The sequence below is a fragment of the Ursus americanus genome, chromosome 12 (assembly GCF_024610735.1).
Source record: "Ursus americanus isolate L20-20 chromosome 12, mUrsAme1.1.p, whole genome shotgun sequence".
NCBI classification, from domain to species: Eukaryota; Metazoa; Chordata; class Mammalia; order Carnivora; family Ursidae; genus Ursus; species Ursus americanus.
In genome coordinates this window covers 61,067,347-61,088,171 of record NC_142138.1, presented here as the reverse complement: position 1 = coordinate 61,088,171, position 20,825 = coordinate 61,067,347, and the positions used below count along the sequence as shown (strand labels likewise).

The 20,825-nt window shown below is 40.5% G+C and overlaps 1 protein-coding gene across 2 annotated transcripts in view; it reads right to left on the bottom strand.

Moving 5' to 3' along the window:
* The window catches only part of MAGI3 (membrane associated guanylate kinase, WW and PDZ domain containing 3), a 233,105-nt gene extending 226,070 nt beyond the window's left edge, over positions 1-7,035 (bottom strand). For both annotated transcript variants that reach the window (XM_045801476.2, XM_045801477.2), the window contains exon 1: positions 6,143-7,035. In XM_045801476.2, coding sequence (XP_045657432.2) covers positions 6,143-6,458 — 316 coding nt within the window. In that variant the 5' untranslated portion in view covers positions 6,459-7,035. The remainder of the gene's footprint in view (positions 1-6,142) is intronic.
* Positions 7,036-20,825: the final 13,790 nt, after the last annotated feature.

The following is a 20,825-nucleotide window of genomic DNA, read 5'->3' as shown; positions in this document are numbered from 1 at the left end:
CTGTAACTTACTTAGGGTCTCTTATATATATTACCTCATTTAAGTGTATACGGAGACATAAAACTTAACTCTTAACTCTGAGCTCTGAAAAAAGCAACATGAGTGGGATTGTTGTTTTGTTTTTACAGTAATAACAGAAGATTTTAAAATCAAGTAAATAACACAGAGGAACTAGAGAGAATTGCCAAGTGTCATCATGTGTGGAATATAAGTAACCAAGCAGAGGAGATTTCTAATGCTTGTTTCAGAACAGATAGGCAGCTTGTTAATTCATTGGATGCCTACCTGGGTCTTCTGATATCCTAGCAGAGATCTGACTTTCAAATTAGGGTGATTTAATTCTAAAGCCCAGCTAACTCTCAGGTCAGATTAAAAGTTACTGATAACTGAGGGGCGCCTGGGTGGCTCAGTGGTTAAGCGTCTGCCTTCGGCTCAGGGCATGATCCCGGCATTATGGGATCGAGCCCTGTATCATGCTCCTCTGCTGGGAGCCTGCTTCTTCCTCTCCCACTCCCCCTGCTTGTGTTCCCTCTCTCGCTGGCTGTCTCTCTCTCTCTGTCAAATAAATTAATAAAATCTTTAAAAAAAAAAGATAATTGTGTTTATATTTGATTTCCCTCTTTTTGTAAAGACTTGAGAACCCAAATCCTCCCTAAGATACAACCCCACACCACTTTTCAGAACAGTGTGCTTCACAACCAATTAATTAGTCTAGCTTCCACCACAATTCATACTCGACTTATCTAAAGAGTTTTATTTAAGTACTAGGAGAAGAGTGAAAAAGGTGAAACTCTTACTACAGGTATTCTTTACCAGTGAAACCTTAAGCCCCCATTAAAGTGTGAGCTTCTTGAAGACCCAGATCATTTCTGATTCACTTTTATATCTGTTTTTATATCACCAGCACTACCTCACATGGGTACACAGCCAAATGGTTGTTGAGGGAATGAATGTGTGCCAGTAATCAAACTCTTTGTTTTCTCTTTATAAAGTAAAATAAGCATCTTTTTGGGGGAAACATTCTAAATAATATTCTTTCAAGAAGAGCAACTCTTCCCTACAAACACGTCTCTCATAACACTAGCCTCTGAGCCACTGGAAATCTTACCCTGAGGAGCAGTTTTAAATAAGGGGTATTTATTCTCTCTGCCAGAATGTAGGACTGCAAGGGAATGATTTCTCAAACATTCAGAGGAGAAACAAAATTGCTTAATTAATTAAAAGGGTCACAGTTCTAGTCTCCAATACCAAAACACTTCCCCTTGGTCCAATCACAAACAACCAAACATTGACTCAGGAATTGGCAGAGTTTGAAATTGGTACCCAATATTGAAGTGGTTCATAAAAATGAAATTCTCCTACAACCCCCTCCCCAAACTCCTAGGTGCTTACAAAATTTATAAAGCACTTAGAGGTTCTATAGTAAAGATGTGATATGAAACTATTCACCTGAGAAGATTATACACTGACTTCACAAGTCAGATACGAGAGCAAATGCAGATTTGTTTTACCATCAATTTACATAAATTTGAGACCAAGAAACACACACACACACACACACACACACACACACACACACTGAAATTTGTCTCTTGTAATAAGAGGTTTTATAAAGTACATCCCAGAATCTCAGAGGAAAAACAATTTATATTCCCCAGGAACACAGTTATGTTTCATGAAAATCAGTTTTAGCATTCAACTGAATAAAATAAAAAGGATCTGAAAACTGAAAAGGGCCAATTATTAAATGTTTCTTCTGCCTCTACAACATAAGCCCATTATTCACACTAACTGAAGGCGTCAATGAACAGAGTCCAGAACCTAAAGTTACTTGCATTTCTTGAGACCAATTTTAGACCCAAAAAATTGCTACCAAATTTTGAGAGGACAGGAAAGTTTCCAATTTAAGGTTAATCACACTTTAATGCTGTTTTCCCTAACAAAGTGGCTGCCTCACCCAATCTCTAGTTTCTATTATTAAAAGGGAAATTTTTTGTATTAGAAACTTAGGAAGCTAGCAATTAAACTAGTATCTCTCATCCTTCCCTTCTTCAAATACGACAACCACCTAAATAAAACTCACAAGTCCCAAATTACCCATTAAACCAAAAAGACAAGCAGACCCAAAAGTTAAAAGAAAGGGATAAAGTTACTCATTATTGGCATAACATAAACACCCTTACTTAAAAGCTTCTAGTAATGTTTCTTCACCAATGGGGAGTGGATTTCCAAGACTGTGCTCATTTTAACAATATCCCCCTATAAGTCGGATGTCTCAAAGACTCACTGGCAAACTTGGACCTACAATTAATTGGCATTAAGCAAGATCTATTTCAAATTAGTTTTTGTTTAAACAATAACATTGTTCCTCACGATTTTCATCTCTAGATACAGTAGCGGATTTAAGGTAGTTGAAAGCACTGTGTGCATAATAACGCAGCAGACCATGATTTCATGTACTTAATGTATCGATACTTAATCTCGGGAATAAAATCCACATTATTTGCAACCACTGAAATACGTGTTTAAAGGTATATGAAAAAGTGAATATTCCATAGATGTCTGTACATTCATAGTCCGGAGAATTTTAGAACAAAATTAACTACTTCTATCATTAACCAGAAAAGAAATTGCTTAAAAATACGCTCTGCAATAAAATGAAAGAAACCAATCCTGGTCACAGGACTAGATCATGAAACAATTTCATCAGAGGTCCAAAGTTCAACTTCCTTTACTACTGTGAAACTACAAAGATCAAATTCAATTGAAAACTTTTCCTTTTTTTTAATAATATTTTTAAATTATGTCAGTCACCATACAGTACACCCCTAGTTTTTGATGTAAAGTTCCATGATTCATTACTTGCGTATAACACCCAGTGCACCATGCAATATGTGCCCTCCTTACTACCCATCACCAGTCTATCCCATTCCCCCACCCCACCCCCTTTGCAGACAAGGAAAGAAGGAAGGAAGGAAGGAAGGAAAGAAAGAAGGGAGGGAGGGGGGAGGGAAGGAAAAGAGGCAGAAAGGAAGGGGAGAGAGAGAGACGGAGGAAGGAAGAAAGAAGGAAATGGAAATGGAAGGAAAAGAAAGGGGGGTAAAATAAAAGAAGAAGACAGGGTTGTAATTAAGATACAGGTGACCAGCTGGGCTAAGGAATAGGTGGAAATAAAGACTGTCCTCAAAGCAGGAATGTACTGACTGCTGTGTATTATGTGAATACTAAGTAAGAATAAGATTCCAATAAGAAATTCCCTAATTCTCTCAAGAGAAGCCTAGGATTAGGAACCATATTTTAAAGAGGGTTTTTTTGTTGTTGTTATAATCTTTTATGGAATTTGCAAGTAAGAAAAAAAATACTAAAGCCCCAAATCAAAGCTGAAGACAGTGACTGCCAGAAAGAACCTTCCTTAAGTCATGTGGGTGTTGATGCTGGCTTTGGCTGAGCTCCTCTTAGCATGTACTAGACAAAAAGGAGAAAGCTAGGAAGGATCCATACTCCTCCTTTTCTCATGGACTTTGTCAGAAGACAATGAGTTGAGATCATTCCTCACTAATATTACATCTCACAGAAATGTTAAATATACTCTTGCACTATACTAGTTTCTAAAAGATGTTATGAATATAGTTTTACAAAGAATTACTAATCAAGACAAGAGACAGTGCAAAGTACACTTTACAATTCCTTATTAAAACAGAAAATCCATTTTTCTCACAAAGTTTAGATAAAACGAAAAAAAAACCAATGTGCAAATTCCTTTTTAAATTTCCTTACTTTGTATTTTCATACTTTACAAATTTAAGCCTAACAGTATGGAATCCTTGTGTCCTCCAGAGATGATATTTACGCTGTTTTTAATCACACCCAAAGTTCTAGGAATAACCTCTCCTAGTTCCTTTATTTCTAATATTTGAAGTCTTGTGATTAACCTGCAAAAATCTTGCTATTTTATAACAAATGTTGTTTAAGCAAAGCCATTTAAGAAAGCCATTTCAGGTAATGCTTAACATAAAGAAACTAGGAATACTATTCTTCAAGAAATTAAGATTTCTAAATTACAACTTAGAAACAAGAATAATAATCTCAGATGACACATAGTGGTATCCTTTAGAAATTACTGAAGCAGAGCATATCTTTAAAAAAATAAGTGTCATATTCAGAACTTTCATTATTAATGATCAGAAAATATGCTAAACATAAAATATGAATAACATAAATTATTCCCTTTTTTTGGCTAAACATTTGAAGTAGGTAAGTACCTGCAACTTGTCAAAATGGCAAAACTTTATTACTATAAAAATGTCAACTACATTCTGGGGCATATGATGTTTATTCAACACAGCTAATCTATATTACTGAATATACTCCAAACTTTGAATTATTTTCTTAAATTTGATATAAACGTTGAAAAAATATATAACATGCAGATCAGACTAATATTAAAGATCTCCATCTTCTAAAAAAGAATCACAATACTTTGAGGATATATTGACTTCCGCAACCTATTAAATCTTAAACTATTCTTGAAAATAACAGTTACGTTCTCATTTATGGCCCCAACTAATCAAAACAAAACACAATGATGCAGATGTTCTCATTATTCTCTGACTCAGGGGATTTGAACTAAATGGCACCTACACGAGTAAACCATGTATTATACAGTACTTTGCATATTACAGACAGTGCCTGACTCGCTAAATTACAGCCCCCAAAACCTTTCCTCCACCTTTCGCATATGGCTCTAAAAGTTTGAGTTAAGAATTTCTTAATTTGCAAAACTATACAGAAAAAGATGTTTAAAGTCTGCCAAAGTTTTTTAAATTAGCAATAAAAAAGAAAATCTTACATAAACTGTAAGCTTAAAATGAATATGATGAAACAGACCACACGAAGAAAATCTTAATTTAAGATTGCAGGGACATGTGAGTGTGTGTGTGTATACACCCACAGTACTCACACATATGTATATTGCACCACAAATCATCAGTTCCCATTAAGCCCAAGGGCTATGAAAGAGAGATTTCCAAAGTGAGCTGCTGAGAAAGAAAAAACAATGTGAGGGAGAGAACATGTTAAATTTTTCTCCCGAATTTTCTAGCATTTTGCAGTGAAGGGATGGACTGATTGCTCCAGCCCAAGTCATAATTAAACAGCCCATTATATTTTGATGCACTATATATTCTATAGGGCACACTCAGTGAAACTAGTTTGATTTCTAATAACGCTGCGATCATAATTCTCCTACAAGCATCTCAGAAAACAGAACCACATTCTAACCAACGCTGAACCGACCAACAATGCTGTAGATAACAAATACATAAGGACCATTGCATACTATCAGATTTCACTGGACGCAGTCTGATCAATGCTTTGAAACATAAACGCAACGTGCTTTGCAGATTTCACTTGCATTAAAGACACCAGGGCAACGGGGGTCCGTTTTACTCACCACTTCTACAAAATGTGTGTAAAATCAAAGATTTAGAAAAGATTTTACTCCGAAGAGGCACCTAGGTCTGCTTTCGAAGCCCAGACTATTCAACAGCTCCCCGCACGAACACACTTCTCGGCCACGTATCGCATATTGCACAGCACCGATATCCAGACACCTGAAACCACCTGAACTGACTGAGTTAAGGCTGTCAGCTCCAAGGTGCTGCTCGTGTGCAAGAAACACCGAAGCAGCTAAGCCCTCCTAGGTACACTAGGTGGTAACCTTGGCACCAAGTGCCTCAATAGTACAAAACCTCTTTCCCTATTAGAAAATGCGTAAGACTGTTCCAAAGAATATGCTACGATCATGAGGACCTTCTCCACAAAGGGGAGCAGCTGAAAAGGCTGCTTTTTTTTCTCTCTTGTCAGAAACTCTCGGTAGGAGACGGGGCTACAAATTTAGGAAACCCGGCTTCTGGTTGATTATGACCGCTTGCAAAGCAGCCCTGCCAAACCAGAGCTCAGTTTTCCTATCAGCAAAATGGGAATCACTACCGCCACCCCTCCCCCTCTCCAGGGAGTCCGGCGCACCCTGGAAGTCTAAGATTACCCAGGGTGATAAGCGACGAGGAGTGGCCGCCGCTCCCAGGACGCCCACCCCGACTTCCCCCCTAGACCCCGAGACGGAAAGGCAGGGCGGGCGTACCTGGCTTCACGGTCTTGAGACGAATCGGTTCTCGGAAGTGGCGGATGACAGCCAGGGTGTCCCGGTTGGTAAGCCCGCTGACAGGCGTCCCGTTCACCTCCAGCAGCACATCCCCAGGGCTGGGCGCCTTGCCCGAGACGACGCAGCAGGTGCCCCCGCCGGGCTCCTCCCGGAGCCGCCCCAGGTAAGGGAACTCGCCGCGCTCCGCGCCGCCCCGGATCTCAGCGCCCAAGTCGCCCGGGGGCCCGGCCCAGGACACGGCGCACTCCTGCACCTTGCTGAGCCAGTGCTTCTTCTTCTTCAGCGTCTTCGACATCCCGAACCCCGCTGCACCATGGGGGAGACCCCGCGCGGGCGGCGGGGGCGCCGCTCCGGCCCCCTCTCAGCCTGGGGGCCCGGCGGCCCGTGCAGCCCGGCGAGGGGGCCTCGCCGCTCCGGCGCCCCCCCGACCGCAGCCCGCTGGGGCCGGGCTGCTCCAAGCCCCGCGACGCCCCTCGGACGCCCCTCCCGGCTGCGCTCCTCGGGGCTGCCGGGCTCCGCGAGGACCACCCCGGGCTAGGCTGAAGAAAGGAGAGGGGAACTGTCCCCGGGCGGCTCCAGAGGGGTTTCGGGCGGGGTCACGGCCGCCGGCTAGCCCCCGGGCTCCGCGCCGGAGCGGCGGGAAAGGCAGAAGCAGGGGGGCGGGGAGGTGAACGGGGAAGAGCCGGAAAGGGAAAAATCCGTCGGGGGCGCGCAGAAGCGCGCGTAGACCCGTCGCAGGATCGATCGTGGCCGCTGCGGAGCTGGAGCGCGGAGACCAACGCCTGCCCAAGCTGCCAGGAAACTGCCGCTTTCAAACCCGCCGCAACCTCCTCCGCCTCCCTGTTCCCTTCCCCCCGCCCTCGCCCATCCCTCATCCAGAGCCCCGCCCCCTCCTGCCGCGCGGCGCCCGGCGCGCTGCCGTCACAGGCCAGGCGCTTGGGAACGAGCCCTAGCACTCGACTCCCTCGCCGGGGATTGGCCCCCAGCGGGTAGGGGGCGGATCCCCGGCGAGAGTGAGGACCACCGATTGGCCGGTGCGAGTGGAGGAGGCGGGCACTAGGATGAGTGAAGTTTAAAGAGGGTGGAAAAAAGAAGTTTGAAGAGTGAGGGAGGGCCAAAGGAGGGGCAGGGGAATGGAACGGTCACACATCGCAGGGCCGAGAGAGGCCCTCCTTGCGGCGGCTGGAGCCAAGCGAAAACTCGGACAGGAAGAGCGGAAAGAACTCCGAGGTGGAGGCGTGGCTGGAGAGCCGGGCGGAGTAGGGGGTGGAGCCCCGGAGCCAGCACCGGGCGCTTCCAAGAGAGGGTATACTTTGGAGGGGAGACGACCAGCCGAGTCCACTGCCCGAGGTGGCGGGGTCTCCAGGGTAGCCTATCATAGCCGATCACTTGCAGTCTGGATGTCTCTTGTTCGTTCATTCACTCATTCAACAAATGTTACTGGACGCCCATGATGGAAGGTAAAATAGAGTCCTGCATACTGCTGTGTGACCTGGGGCAAGTTAGACAACCTCTCTGAGCCGCTGCATCCTTGGCTGAAAAGTGGAGATAATTATACCCCTTCCGCTGTTGTGAAGATTTCATGAGGTACATATAAAATACCTAAGCAGTGCCTCACAGAAGGTGGGTGCTTACCTTTTGGTAGCTGGTCATGTTAACGATGACTTTATGTGAGAAATTGTGCTGGGTACTGGGGTTCAAAGATGAAGAAAACAGCTGTGAAGAAGGTCACAGTTTCGTGGGAGAGACTGACAAGTTCACAGACTGCCGGAGATGAGGTAGGGTGATGTGGAGTTAGACGGTAGGATGAGAACAAGCCCAGAAACTAGCAGACCTGCATGCTACTTACTTGCTCTTTGCCCTTGGCCAAATATCAGCTTCAAGTTTATTCATCTGTAAAGGAGGTGGAGGGAGGACTAACACTGAATAAATAACATCTGAGGTCCCTTCCAGCACTAGTTTTTCGTGGAGCATTCTCTCTTCCCTCCCTTGACTCACACTCTCCCAGTCTTTTTGTCTTTTAAAAATCTTATCTAGCCTCAGCCCAAATGCTGTCTCTTCCAGGTAGCCTTCTTTGATTTGTCTTCAAAGTAGAAACTTTTCTCTGAGCTATGATACTTCGTTTTACTTTTGCAGAGTGACTCCTAATTATAGAGTCTCCTGTCTCCCTTTAATGCTTGAGGAAAGCCCTTACTTACACTATGAATAACTCTGCAGAATCTCATGTATCAGAGTGGACCAAGTTTCAACAACTGCAGTGATTTCGTTCACACCATTGTATCAGTCAGAGCCTAGCAGGAAACAAATGGTACTTTACAAAGATGTGGGCAGGGTGTGGGAAACCACAAGGGTAGTGTGGAACCCTAGGACTATAAGCTCCCAGGTCTGTGGAAGGGGAAGGAACCAAAATTCAGTACTGAAAAAGCAGCCGGACAGGAGCCTGTGAACTTTAATCAAGGGATGCAGTGAGCCTAAGTAATTGCCCAAGGACGCAGCTGGGGGATTGATATCTCACTCACCTCCCTCTTCCAGTCTCCTGCTGGTACATCCCAGCGGCCAAATCCAACCAGAAGCCAGAGGGCAAGAGAACCCTTTGCTGCAGTCCATCTCAGTCAGTCACACAGAGAAGAGGAAACCCTGCATCTGGAGAGAAAGGGGGGAAATATCCAGCGCAGACCTGAGGATTGCTCAGATTTATCCAGATCTGAGACAAAGCTGGAGTATTTTTTTCTAAAGTATTACCTACACTAACAGATTCCTAGATGAGATCTTGATAACCTCCACATCATCTACTTTCACAGCACCTCTGAGAAAATGTCTGTTCTGCCCGGATTGTATCCATGAGGACACTTTTGGCCAGGAGGAACAAAATAACTAACAGCTTAAAGCATAAGGTCACTTATTATATCTTTAACACAAGGTTCAGATGTTAAGTAGTCTCAGGGTTAGTTCAGAAGCACAATCATCTCACTAAGGACCCAAGTTCTTTTTGTGCCTGCTGTCTACCATCATATGCATGTTGGCTTCTCTCTCCAGGCTTCTCACCTCTTGATTGCAATGTGGCTGCCACGGCTCCAGATAGGACATCCTCAGAAGTCACTGTACAAGCAGAAAGGGAAGGAAAGGCAGTGCTGCTCCCATTTTTATGAAGGAGAAAAACCTTCCGCAGATTGCACCCCCCACCCCAATCAGTAGAATCTCCCTTATTGGCCAGGAAATGGTCACATGCCCACTGCAGCCCAGTAGCAAAAAGAAAATGAGATTGCCACCGTTCATTAAATTGATGAGTCACCCCAAACAAAATAGGGGTTCCGTTTGAGAGGAGAAAGAATAGGTGTCAAGTAGGCACGCAACAGTGTGTGCCACATGTTTCAACCAAGAAGTTATCTTGACTCTTGGGCAGAAAAGTGCAGTGATCAGGATCTTGAGCTCTGGAGTCAGACTGCACATCCCAGTTTTTCTACTACTAGCTCTGTAATCTTGAGTAACCTATTTAACCTTACCTAAACTCCATTTCCTCATCCGTGAAAGGGGTATAATAACAATCTCACCTGAGTTGTTGTGAGAACTGAATGGAGCTATTTGAGTCAAGGAAGCACTTAACATATGGTCTAGCATACAAGCAAACATCAATAAATTAGTTGGTGCTAGTTATATTTATGACAAGGCAAAAAGCATTGTTCATCACCTTTGTAACTCTCTAAGTATTAAATTCACCCATCTTAGTAAGCCTAGTTCCATTTTTAAAATATTCTAGAAATAAGCTGCCGATGCCAGTGAATTAATTCTGGTAGTATACTATTCTGGAAATTACTGCGTAATTAAAAGAGTCACATTATGAGTGTCTATCTGTAAAATGGCACCTAACCAAATTATATCTATGTTTATCACTGCTTCCTAAACTTAATAGTTGGGCTAATAGTTATGATTTCCACTGAGGAGTATTAATAAGCCAAACAACATGAAAACCAGTTTAACAAAAATAAATGATAGAGTTGAATTTGATGACCTCCAAGGTTTCTTTGAGGTACTTCTAAACACCATAAGATAAACATAGATATGTTTCAAGATGCTGCATACCACATGAGTTAGGTCCCAAGATGGCTGTAGAGACACCAGTGCAAGTATCACAATGTGTAAGGATGGAAACGAGGGAAGTGGTTGTCTCCTTTCCCCATTGGTGGCGGGGGGGGGGGGGGGGTGGAATCAAGGAAACCTCTCCCCAAAGGCTCCGAGCAAGTCTTTCTCTCCAGCTGATTGGGTGAAATTGCCCAAATGCCCTTTCCTACACCGAAGGTGCAAAGAGTAATGAAATACCCTTATCCAGTTTCACCCTCTGGTGCTCAAAAGGAGATCCAGCGTCTTAAAAACTGCACAGCTGCACAATGTCTGAACTGAACTTGAAGGGGGGGGGGTTGTCTCTTAGCAAATACGAAGAAGGGAAGACTGGCTTTTAGGTAAGCAATCCATAGTGTCCTCCACAGAGAGACTGCATTGATTTGCTCCTAGTATGTATTTCTTCTGACAAGGTGGGGAACTGGTTTTATGATATTGTGCAGAGTGCTCCTAACGAGAGTTGAATAAACCCTTGTACTTAGAAAACTTCAGAATGGCAGGTATAAATTGCCAATTTTTCCGAAATGACTCATGCTTACTTCCTCCTCTGTACAATCAGAGGTGCCTTGTCCGGCGGTACAGTTTGTGTGCTGACAGCTCCGGGGCCATCACTCACATTGGCGTCCGTGTGAATCATGCCCCTGGAGTTCTGCATGGCTTGGTGCCAAAGCAAGGCAGGTGTAGGGAGAAGTGTTCGATTTCCTTTATTTCTATATTCTCACTAGTTTCTTTCATGAAAACTTGAATCTCTAGTAATAGTAAATCAAATCATTTTTGAGATGAAGTCATTCTCAAGTATTATGGTGGCAGAGGGTGGGAGAGAAGTGGAGTATACAGGTAAAACAAATATTTGCCTTCCCTGCAGAACAGAAGAACATTCATCCTGTTTCTCTTCCCACAGATTATAAAATTATCTTGAATTTTAAAAATCCTAATCAATGAAATCTTTCATGTTTGGACAAAAATGTCCATATTTACTTGTATTATGGAAATGATACATGTAATGTCGTCTAACATTAATAACCTAACTGAATTCAGTATTAATGTTCTCTTGTATCTTTACATTTTATTAGCATTTTTATTTGCTTAGGTCTATGGGCTAATTTGTATGCTAACGCTAAAAAAATATGCTCAATTACAAAAGCAGTTATTTTATTTCAGTTAAACAAACTAATTGATGGTCTAAAATCTGTATTACTTACTATGTTTCATACATAAATGTGCATTTTTGTCCATGGGCATACGTACCTGCAAATGACCAAATGAATCCAGCCCAAACTCACAGAACAATAGAAACGGTCAAAACCAAATGCAGTGCCCACATGCTTTGAAAGGGGGGTTAGTTAAGCAGTCAGATGTCAAGTTCATCTAACAAAGCAGGACAAAGAGAACATTGAATGAAATAGAAAATACCAAAATACCTATCTTTCAGCTTTCAGCTTAAATACAATCTCCTACTGAAGGCCAGCCTTGATTTCCTACAGCTGGGTGTCAGCTCCTCCTCCAGAACTAAGAGCAGGTTATCTCTGTGTGTTTTCTTTTCCAGTAGACCTCAAGATCCTTGAGAGCAGGGTTGATCCCTGATTCATTCGTGCATCCCCCACTGGTCTGGGTACTTTGTCTTTAGTATAGTTAGCACACATTCATTCAAAAAATAGAGTACCCATTATAAACAGGCATTGTTTTAGGTGTTGGTTTACAGCAAATGAACAGACTTACAAGGTCCCTCATTTCGTGGGGAAGAAGACAGTATAGGGGAGGAAGAAGTTTTCCTCCACCCTGTTAGGGTCCCTGGCTGGGTCTGAAAATTCCACTGACAAGGACACATTAACACAAGAAAAGCATACAGCTGTATTTAATATAAGTTTTATGTGACACAGGAGCCTTCATAAGGGAATGAAGACCAGAAGAAATGATTAAACCTGAGTGGTTTTAGGCTACAGATAAAGAGTTGAAAGTCGTGGAAAGATGTGATAGGGCAAAGAATATGAGCTGAGAGTAGTAAGCCCAGGAAACTCAGCAAAGCCTGTTCGCTCAGATTCTTCTAGATATTCCTCCATCTTGGATATCTGGGTGCTCCTTTTTACTCCAGGTATGGAGAGGGCACCTCTCCTATGAGGGTCTTATGACCTGCTTCAGAGCAGTAGGGCAGGGAGAAGTTCAGAGAGACCTGCCTGCTTCTCCTATTTTCTCAAACTGCTTCTGTTTAAAATATCCAATACACCAAGCTGCCATAGTTTACGGTATCACATCCTGAACTCCATCAACAGCAAACCCAAAGCAAGTAAATGATCAAGATAATTTCCAGTAGTAATAGTACTGTAATTAAAATAGGAGATGAAACAGAATGAAATAATGGGTATTTAGGAGAAGACTCAGGTTACATCAGGTGGAAATCTTGGAGAAGGTCTGCTTGAGAAGATGACAGTTTTGCGGAGACATGAATGACAAGGAAGAGGGAGCCAAGGGAAGACTGGAGACCCAAATATTCCAGGCCAAAAAAGAGGCCTCAGACACTGTGAAGTTTTTAGGAGAGGAATCTGATTGGCATTTTAGACTGATGGTTCTGATGGCTCCATAGAGAAGGAGGAGGGTGACGGCGTAATCAGGAAAGCCAGATAAAAACCTGGAACAGGAATCCACTGAGAAAGCTCAGTGCCATGGACCAGGTAGAAACAATGCAAATGAAAGTTTTCAAGTGCACTGTAGAAATCAGAAATTATAGTTTTAATTTCTGAGACTGATCACAGTTAAAGAAATATGTTACAATTGTATTTAATGTGAAATGTAATTGTTTTGTTGAAATGTCCCTTCCCAGTGAGAGGGGGGAACTTAGAAAATAAAAAGTGGGGAAAATACTTAATTAAGTTTAAATTTATACAGGTTCTTTCTTTTGCTGTTTATTGAGTAGCACGCCTGGAGAGAGGGAATGCTAAATTCAAGGTTTTTCTTTAATCTCTTAAGAAAGTAACATCTACTCAAAGTATACAATGACCTTAAAGTTTGTGAAATAACATTCTGTTCTTTTAATCTACAGGATGTGTTATTATAAGAAGTAGAATTTGTTTCCTGACTTACAAAGGAACTCACAAACTTTGTTTCAAAAGAGCTTCACTACCATACAAAATCTTCAGTTTTGTTGACTGGTTGGAAAACTTCAGGCCCTTGAGTCTTCTCACTACAGATTAGATGCAAATAAACAGTGCCTTTCATGGATTCAAGCACGATGTGAAGCTCCCTTTCTCCAACAGAAGGAAAATTCTCATTTCCTTGGCTAAACTTAGGTGAAGTGTTTCCAAACGCACACTCCCAAATTTCACAGTAAAAATGATTGGAAACACTCCAGATGAGCTCAAAATAAAAACACACCCCATTCAAAGTCTGGGTACTTTGGCCTTTCTTATACTTAACAAGAGTATCTAAATAAAATCTATATTTTCCATTCAAAAATGGAGTGTGACCTTGTTGGATTTGGAGGGAAGGAGAAAAGGAGCTGAATTTTGTTCCAGAAGCAGGGCAACGTTCTAGATAAAATGGGTTCTGACGAGGTGCTTCTGTGCTTTAGAACCTAAAGTCGGTCTTGGCACATTTAAATATATAATAACTGTTTGCTAAGAGTAGATCCTAAAAGATTTCATCACAAGAAAAAGAGCATTGTAACTATGTGTGGTGCTGGATGTTAGCTAGACTTATTATGGTGATCATTTTGCAATACATGCCAATATCAAATTATTGTTTGATAATAACCTGAAACTGTTATATGACAATTACATCTCAGGTAAATCGATATAAACAAATACTGTCCAGTCACAGTTTGATAGGCACAAAGAGGAAAAAACAGAGTAACTGGTTACATCAATAGCAAACCTTAGGAACCATTAATACGATCATTACATGGTTAATTTTCAAGGCAATCTTGTGAGAATGTTGAGATTAAAAATTTCCAATTGCAAGCTACCACGGACTGAATTGTATCCCCCCACAAATTTGTATGTTGAAGCCCTAACCCCCAACGTGACTGTATTTGGAGACAGAACGTATAAGGAGGGAATTAAGGTTAAATAAGGTCACAAGTGTGGGGCCTACTTCAACAGGATTAATGGCCTCTTGAGAAGAAGAGTGGTCTCTGCTTCCCCACAGCAAGAAGCAGGCAGCCTGCAAGCCAGGAAGAGAGAAGAGAGCTCTCACCAGAAACCAACCATGCTGACACCCTGATCTCTGACTTCCAGTCCCTAGAACTATGAGAAGATTAATTTCTGTTGTTTAAGTCACCAATCTATGGCATTTCGTTATGGCAGCAGAGCTGGCTTAGACACATGCAATCACAATGATCCTTTAAAAAAAATAAATAAGTGAGATCATGTTACTCTGTGCTCAAAGCCAATTGTATCCCCATTTTACTCAGAGTAAAAAAAAAAAAAAAAAAAAAAAAAAAAAAAAGTCATTGTTCTGCAATGACAACAGGACCACCATCATCCAGTTAGCTCTCTGAGCTCTTTTCCTACTGCCCCCTACCGACCCATTTGTTTCCACTCCAGCTTCACTGGCCTTCTTGGAATTCTTTCAACATGCCAGACGTGCTCTTGCCTCAGCCTTCCCCCTAGCCTAGAGTGCCCTTCCACCAGATATCTTCGTGGCTCATTCGCTCACCTCCATTTGGCATTGGCTCAAACGTCACTTCTCAATGTGCTCTACTTTACCACCCGATCTAAAAATGCAACATCCTCTTAACTCAGAGCTCCTCACTCTGCTCTGTATTTTCTTTCCTTTGTCCATACCATTTATCACTTTCTTACAGACATAATAATTATATATTATTTTTTGTCTGTCTCAACCTTTGAATGTAAGTTCCAGGAAGACAGAAATCTTTATTTTGTTCACAAATTTATCCTGGGTGCCTAGAATGGCACCTAGCTTATAATGGGATCTCGATAAATATTTGTCTGCTCTAGTGCTTTCCCTTCAAAGTTTTTTCAGATATATTAACTATACTAGATCATTTAATCTTCATAATAATTTTAAAACAGCAATTCAATTTTTGTAATAATCCTATGAGGCGGCTATCATCATATTCCCATATACTAGTGAGTCAGAAAGGTTACTCTGGGCACCCCCACATTTCTCCACATTAAATGTGAGTCAAAACTTGAACTCAGATATTTTTACTCCATATCTAGCCTCCTTTCCTTTGCCATGATGGTCATTCTAAGACATTTTCACAGTGGAACAAAATGTCAAAATACTCAGATTAAGAAATAGTGGTCTCTATTACAACTGCATTAGAATGATTAAATGGAAAAAAACTGACCCTATTAAGGGTTGGCCAAAAAACATTGACATGTGGACATTCTCACATACCACCAATGAGAATGTAAATTGGTTCAACCACTTTGGTACACTGGCTGTTTCTACTAAAGTTAGCAAATATATATGCTAGGATCCAACAATTCTACTCCTGGCTATATCGCATCAGAAATGAGTACTTAGGGGGCGCCTGGGTGGCACAGCGGTTAAGCGTCTGTCTTCAGCTCAGGGCGTGATCCCGGCATTCTGGGATCGAGCCCCACATCAGGCTCCTCCGCTATGAGCCTGCTTCTTCCTCTCCCACTCCCCCTGCTTGTGTTCCCTCTCTTGCTGGCTGTCTCTATCTCTGTCAAATAAATAAATAAAATCTTAAAAAAAAAAAAAAAGAAATGAGTACTTAGGTCCTCTGAAAGATCTATACAAAAATTATTCATAATAGCCCCAAACTGGAAACAACCCAAATGTCCATTAAGATTAGAATAGCTACATAACTCTTGGTACATTCTTAGAATACTACACAACAATGTAAGAATAAAACTAATCTGCACACAGCAAAATGGATGAATGTCACAGCCATAATTTTAAGCAAAAAAAGCCAGACACAAAATTACATACTATCAGATTCCATTGTTACAAATTTCAAGAATAGGTCAAACTAATATATGGTGATTAAAGTCAGAATTATGGTTACCTTAGAGAGAGTATTGACTGAAGGGAACACAGAGGACCTCCTGAGGTAGGGGTCTAAAGGGTTATCAACATATGTAGAAGTCAGGCTACCTGTATACTTAACATTATACACCTTACCATAGAAGTTACATACCAATAAACAAGTTGTTTTAAACAAACACTTTCTATCAATGAGGAAATGATGGATTATTCAATCAATAGTTACAGAACAAATGACTGACCACCTGAAAAAAAATGTTGATCCTTGATCCCTGCCATATTCCTTACCTGAAAATAAATTTCAGATGATCAGATATTTAAATATAAAAATGTCCAGCTAGTATTAGAATAAAAGACAGTAAAATTGTTTTATAATATTGGAGGAAGAAGGCCTTTCTTATCAAGATACAAACAGTAATCTTGAAGAAAGATTCTTAAATTTGACTACAAAAGATTTTGAATGACAGAACATGAAAAAACAATTACCATAGACAAAATTTAAAAGCAAACGACAGTCTTGGAATAAATATTTACAATATTTGTTGACAAAAGCAAATGTCCTTCTTATAAAAAAAAAGTTCTTATAAATTAGTAAGCAGGCAAACAAAACAAAATAGTCCAGTGGAAAGACAGACTAAGTTATAGGAGAAAAAATCCTGTCTTTAAACATATGAACAAATGTCCATCTTTAACACTAAAATTCCATTTTTCATACAAGAGATTGCCAAGGATCAAAAAGTTTGCTAATATATTATGTTGTTGAGACAGGACTATAAATTGGTATACTTCTTTGCTGAGTAATATGCCAACATCAAAATTTTTAAATTTTCAATGCAGTTCTACTAGGAGTTTCCAAAGATATATGTCCTAGCAAGTGTTTTGCAGATTGTATGTAGTAGAAAATATCTAGCGCAGGGGCTGGTTAAGTGAATTGTGATCTACACATTCAACAGAGTACTGGGCAGAACGAGGTAGAGCTTCATATGCTTATGTGGGAAGATCCTTAAGATAGACTTTTTAAAGTACAGATGTGTTTGCTATTTGAATTTAAAAAGGGGATATGGTGGATATTTACAGACACATACGTATGCCTGCGTCCTCTGGAGGATCTGGGAGAAATTAATGGCTGTGGTTGTCTCTGGGCAGTGTGACTAGGAGACTGAAAGGAAGAAATGCTTTTCACTAAATACCCTTTTGCACCATGAATTCTTTTTACCAAGTACAATTGATCCTCAAACAACACTGATTTGAACTGTGCAGATCCACTTATATGCCAATTTTTTGTGTGTGAATGCAGTACACTGCTATAAATGTATTTTCTCTCAGGATTTTAAGTTTTTAATTCCAGTTAACACAATGTAATATTGGTTTCAGGTGTGCAGTACAGTGATGCAACACTTCCCTACAACACCCGGTGCTCACCACAAGTGCTCTCCTTAATCCCCATCACCCATTTCATCCATTCGCCACCCTCTCCCCTCTGGTAACCATCAGTTTGTTCTCTACAGTTAAGAGTTTGTTTCTTGGTTTGCCCCCCCTTTTTTTCCCCCATCATTTATTTCGTTTCTTAAATTCTGCATATGAGTGAAATCATAGGGTATTTGTCTTTCTCTGACTTGTTTCACTTAGCATAATACTCTGTAGCTCCATCCAGGTCATTGCAAATGGCAAGATTTCGTTCTTTTTTATGGCTGAGTAATATTCCACTGTATATATCTACAACATCTTTACCCATGCTTCAGTCAACGGACACATGGGCTGTTTCCATATTTGGCTGTTGTAGGTAATGTTGCTACAAACATTGGGGTGCATGTATCCCTTCAAATTAGTATTTTTGTGTTCTTTGTGTAGGATTTTCTTAACATTTTTTTCTCTAGCTTACTTTATTGTAAGAATACAGTATATAATGCATACAATATATGGAATGTGTTAAATGACTGTTATTGGTCAAGGCTTCCCGTCAAGGCTATTAAGTTTTGGGGGAGTCAAAATTATATACAGATTTTCGACTGCACAGGGGTTTGGGTTGTTCAAGGATTGACTGTACATGTATTACTCGAAAAAAATAAATAAATAAAAATACTATGTTCAAAGAAAAGTAGGAAGAAGAACAAAAAGAAGGACTGTGGGGAGGGGAAGGGGAAGGAGGAGAAAGAAAACTAATCAAGACCCCCCCCCCGCCCTTCTGCATGGCCCACATGGCCTAGCCCACGTCTTACACAGAGTATGCTCGATAAACGAAACTCCCAAATCCACTCTATCAGTCTGGAATCTCATTGGAGCACCAGTTCGGTATTTTCAGCTCAAGTTAATCTTTTAAAACCAAACTACTTAGGGCATGAGATACTTGGCCTTGGGAATTTTCTGGTTCTTGGAGGTAGTCTATGCTGATAAATTAAACCTTACCTAATGCTTACTATCTTTAGAGGAGATGATGGGTAAATCAACATTTTGTGAAAACACGTGTGTGTGTGTGTGTGTGTGTGTATACGTATATACATACATATATATATATATATATATGTATATATATACATAAAACACTAACACGTTACTTATCCAAAGCTAAAGATGGACGGGTTAGAAGTCACCGGGACAGTTCAACAGTTCTATATAGTGTCAGTTTTATGCTTCTAATGATTTTAGATAAAAAATAGTTTGCTTTCTATTTAATTGTAATTAAAAGCTGATGTTTTAAAAAAAGAAATTACTAGAACAAAACCTAGTGGCAGAAATTTCATCAACATTAGGTTTTGAAGAGACTTGGGGTTCAGCTCATTTCTAGCCTTGGGGTATTTGTTTTACAGAGTGTTCTAGCCCATGTTTATCCTGATCTGGGAGGTTAATGTGTACCAAAAGGAAGTTATTTTTAAGTGAATTTAAACACGGTTTGACAGAATATTGATAGAGCAATAGCCAAGATAAACAGGTGGTAAAACTTGAGAAATTCTCAAGAATTCAGTTTTGAATGTATTAGTGTCAAACTGGTTGATTTTAGTAAGTCAGTCAGACAGAAAGACAAACTACTATATGATCTCACTTGCATATGGAATCTAAAAAAACCAAGCTTGTAGAAACAGAACAGATTGGTGGTTGCCAGAAGCGGGGGCGGGAAGAAGGGGAAAGGAGTGGAGGTGGTCAAAGATACAAACTTCCAGTTATAAGATAAGTACGATCTAGGGAACGTAGAGCATGGGGACAATAATTAACAATACTGTACTGTAAATTTGAAAGTTGCTAAGAGAGTAGGTCTTAAAAGTCCTCATCACAAGAAAAAAAATCTGTAACTGTGAGTTAATGAACATTAACTTATTGTGGTAAGCATTTCATGCTATATACTTATAGCAAATGAATAGGTTATACACCTTAAACTAACACAATGTCACGTGTCAATTATATCTCAAACTGGAAAAAATTTGAAGGTTTTAGATTAACTTTTGGCTTAAGTCCTTTTGCATAAACCTCATGTAAAATTTACTTGTGTAAAAGAGAAAACTGGATAAATACACATATATCTGATTTTTTAAATATCTAAGAAACAAATGAAAACTCAATCTATTTTAAAGATTTTATTTTTGCAAGAGACAGAGAGAGTGCATATGCACGGGGCGGGGGGGGGGGGGGTTGCAGAGGGAGAAGCAAGGAGCCCTGTGCTGGACTCAGTCCCAGGATTCACAACCTGAGCCAAAGGCAAACACTTAACTGAGCCTCCCAGGTGCCTGAAAACTTAATTTATTGGCCTTGTCAGCTAGTTCTATACGTTTGCTACAATTAAAAGAGAGAATAAAGCACAAGACAATGGGTTCTGAGTATTCTTAAAAAAATAAAATAAAATATAAATAAAGAATGAATGAATGAATAAATAAAAGAAATCCAACAAATTGCTTGGGCTATCCCAAGCCTGAGAGATTTTACCTATTCCCTTAATCACTACAGCAGTGATGCATTACATTGAGAACAGTTCTGAGTAGTGACCGTGAGATATCAAAAAGCCATGGTTAACAGAGAGAAAGATTCATAGGCTCATAACATTTTAGATGTGGTGGAGTTAAAAATCACCTACTGCCTAGTAATGCAGGGAAATGCACTTGAGCCATTTTCGACAACATAAGTTGAAATACACATGTTGGATCAATCCTTAAGGAACTGAACAATTAAATATAAGGAAACATTAGTTTTCCATTCCCTTCTACCAACTAAGGCTCTACAATACGAGGGAATTTTATCATGATGGGCTTTCTCAGGTTTGGGGAACACGAGCTTAACAAACAAGTCCTCTTTCTCTCCATCCTACAACTCATATGATGGGACAAAGATTCTATTTTTCAAATCATCTTTGCAGAGGGTCATATGTTTTGATACAAGGTATTAGGAAGCATGTGGGATAGAAAATGGAAGAAATTGAGGAAGAGATTTTCATTTGCATCCTAGTCTTGACCACCCATAAGGGTAGGAGCCAGGAGGAAAAAAAGGTTAATTTTTAGAAGATTTGGTAAAAACAAACAAGAGGATAATATTCATCTATCATGAGTAAGAATCCTTCCAATTATTAAAAAAAACTACACAAAATAAT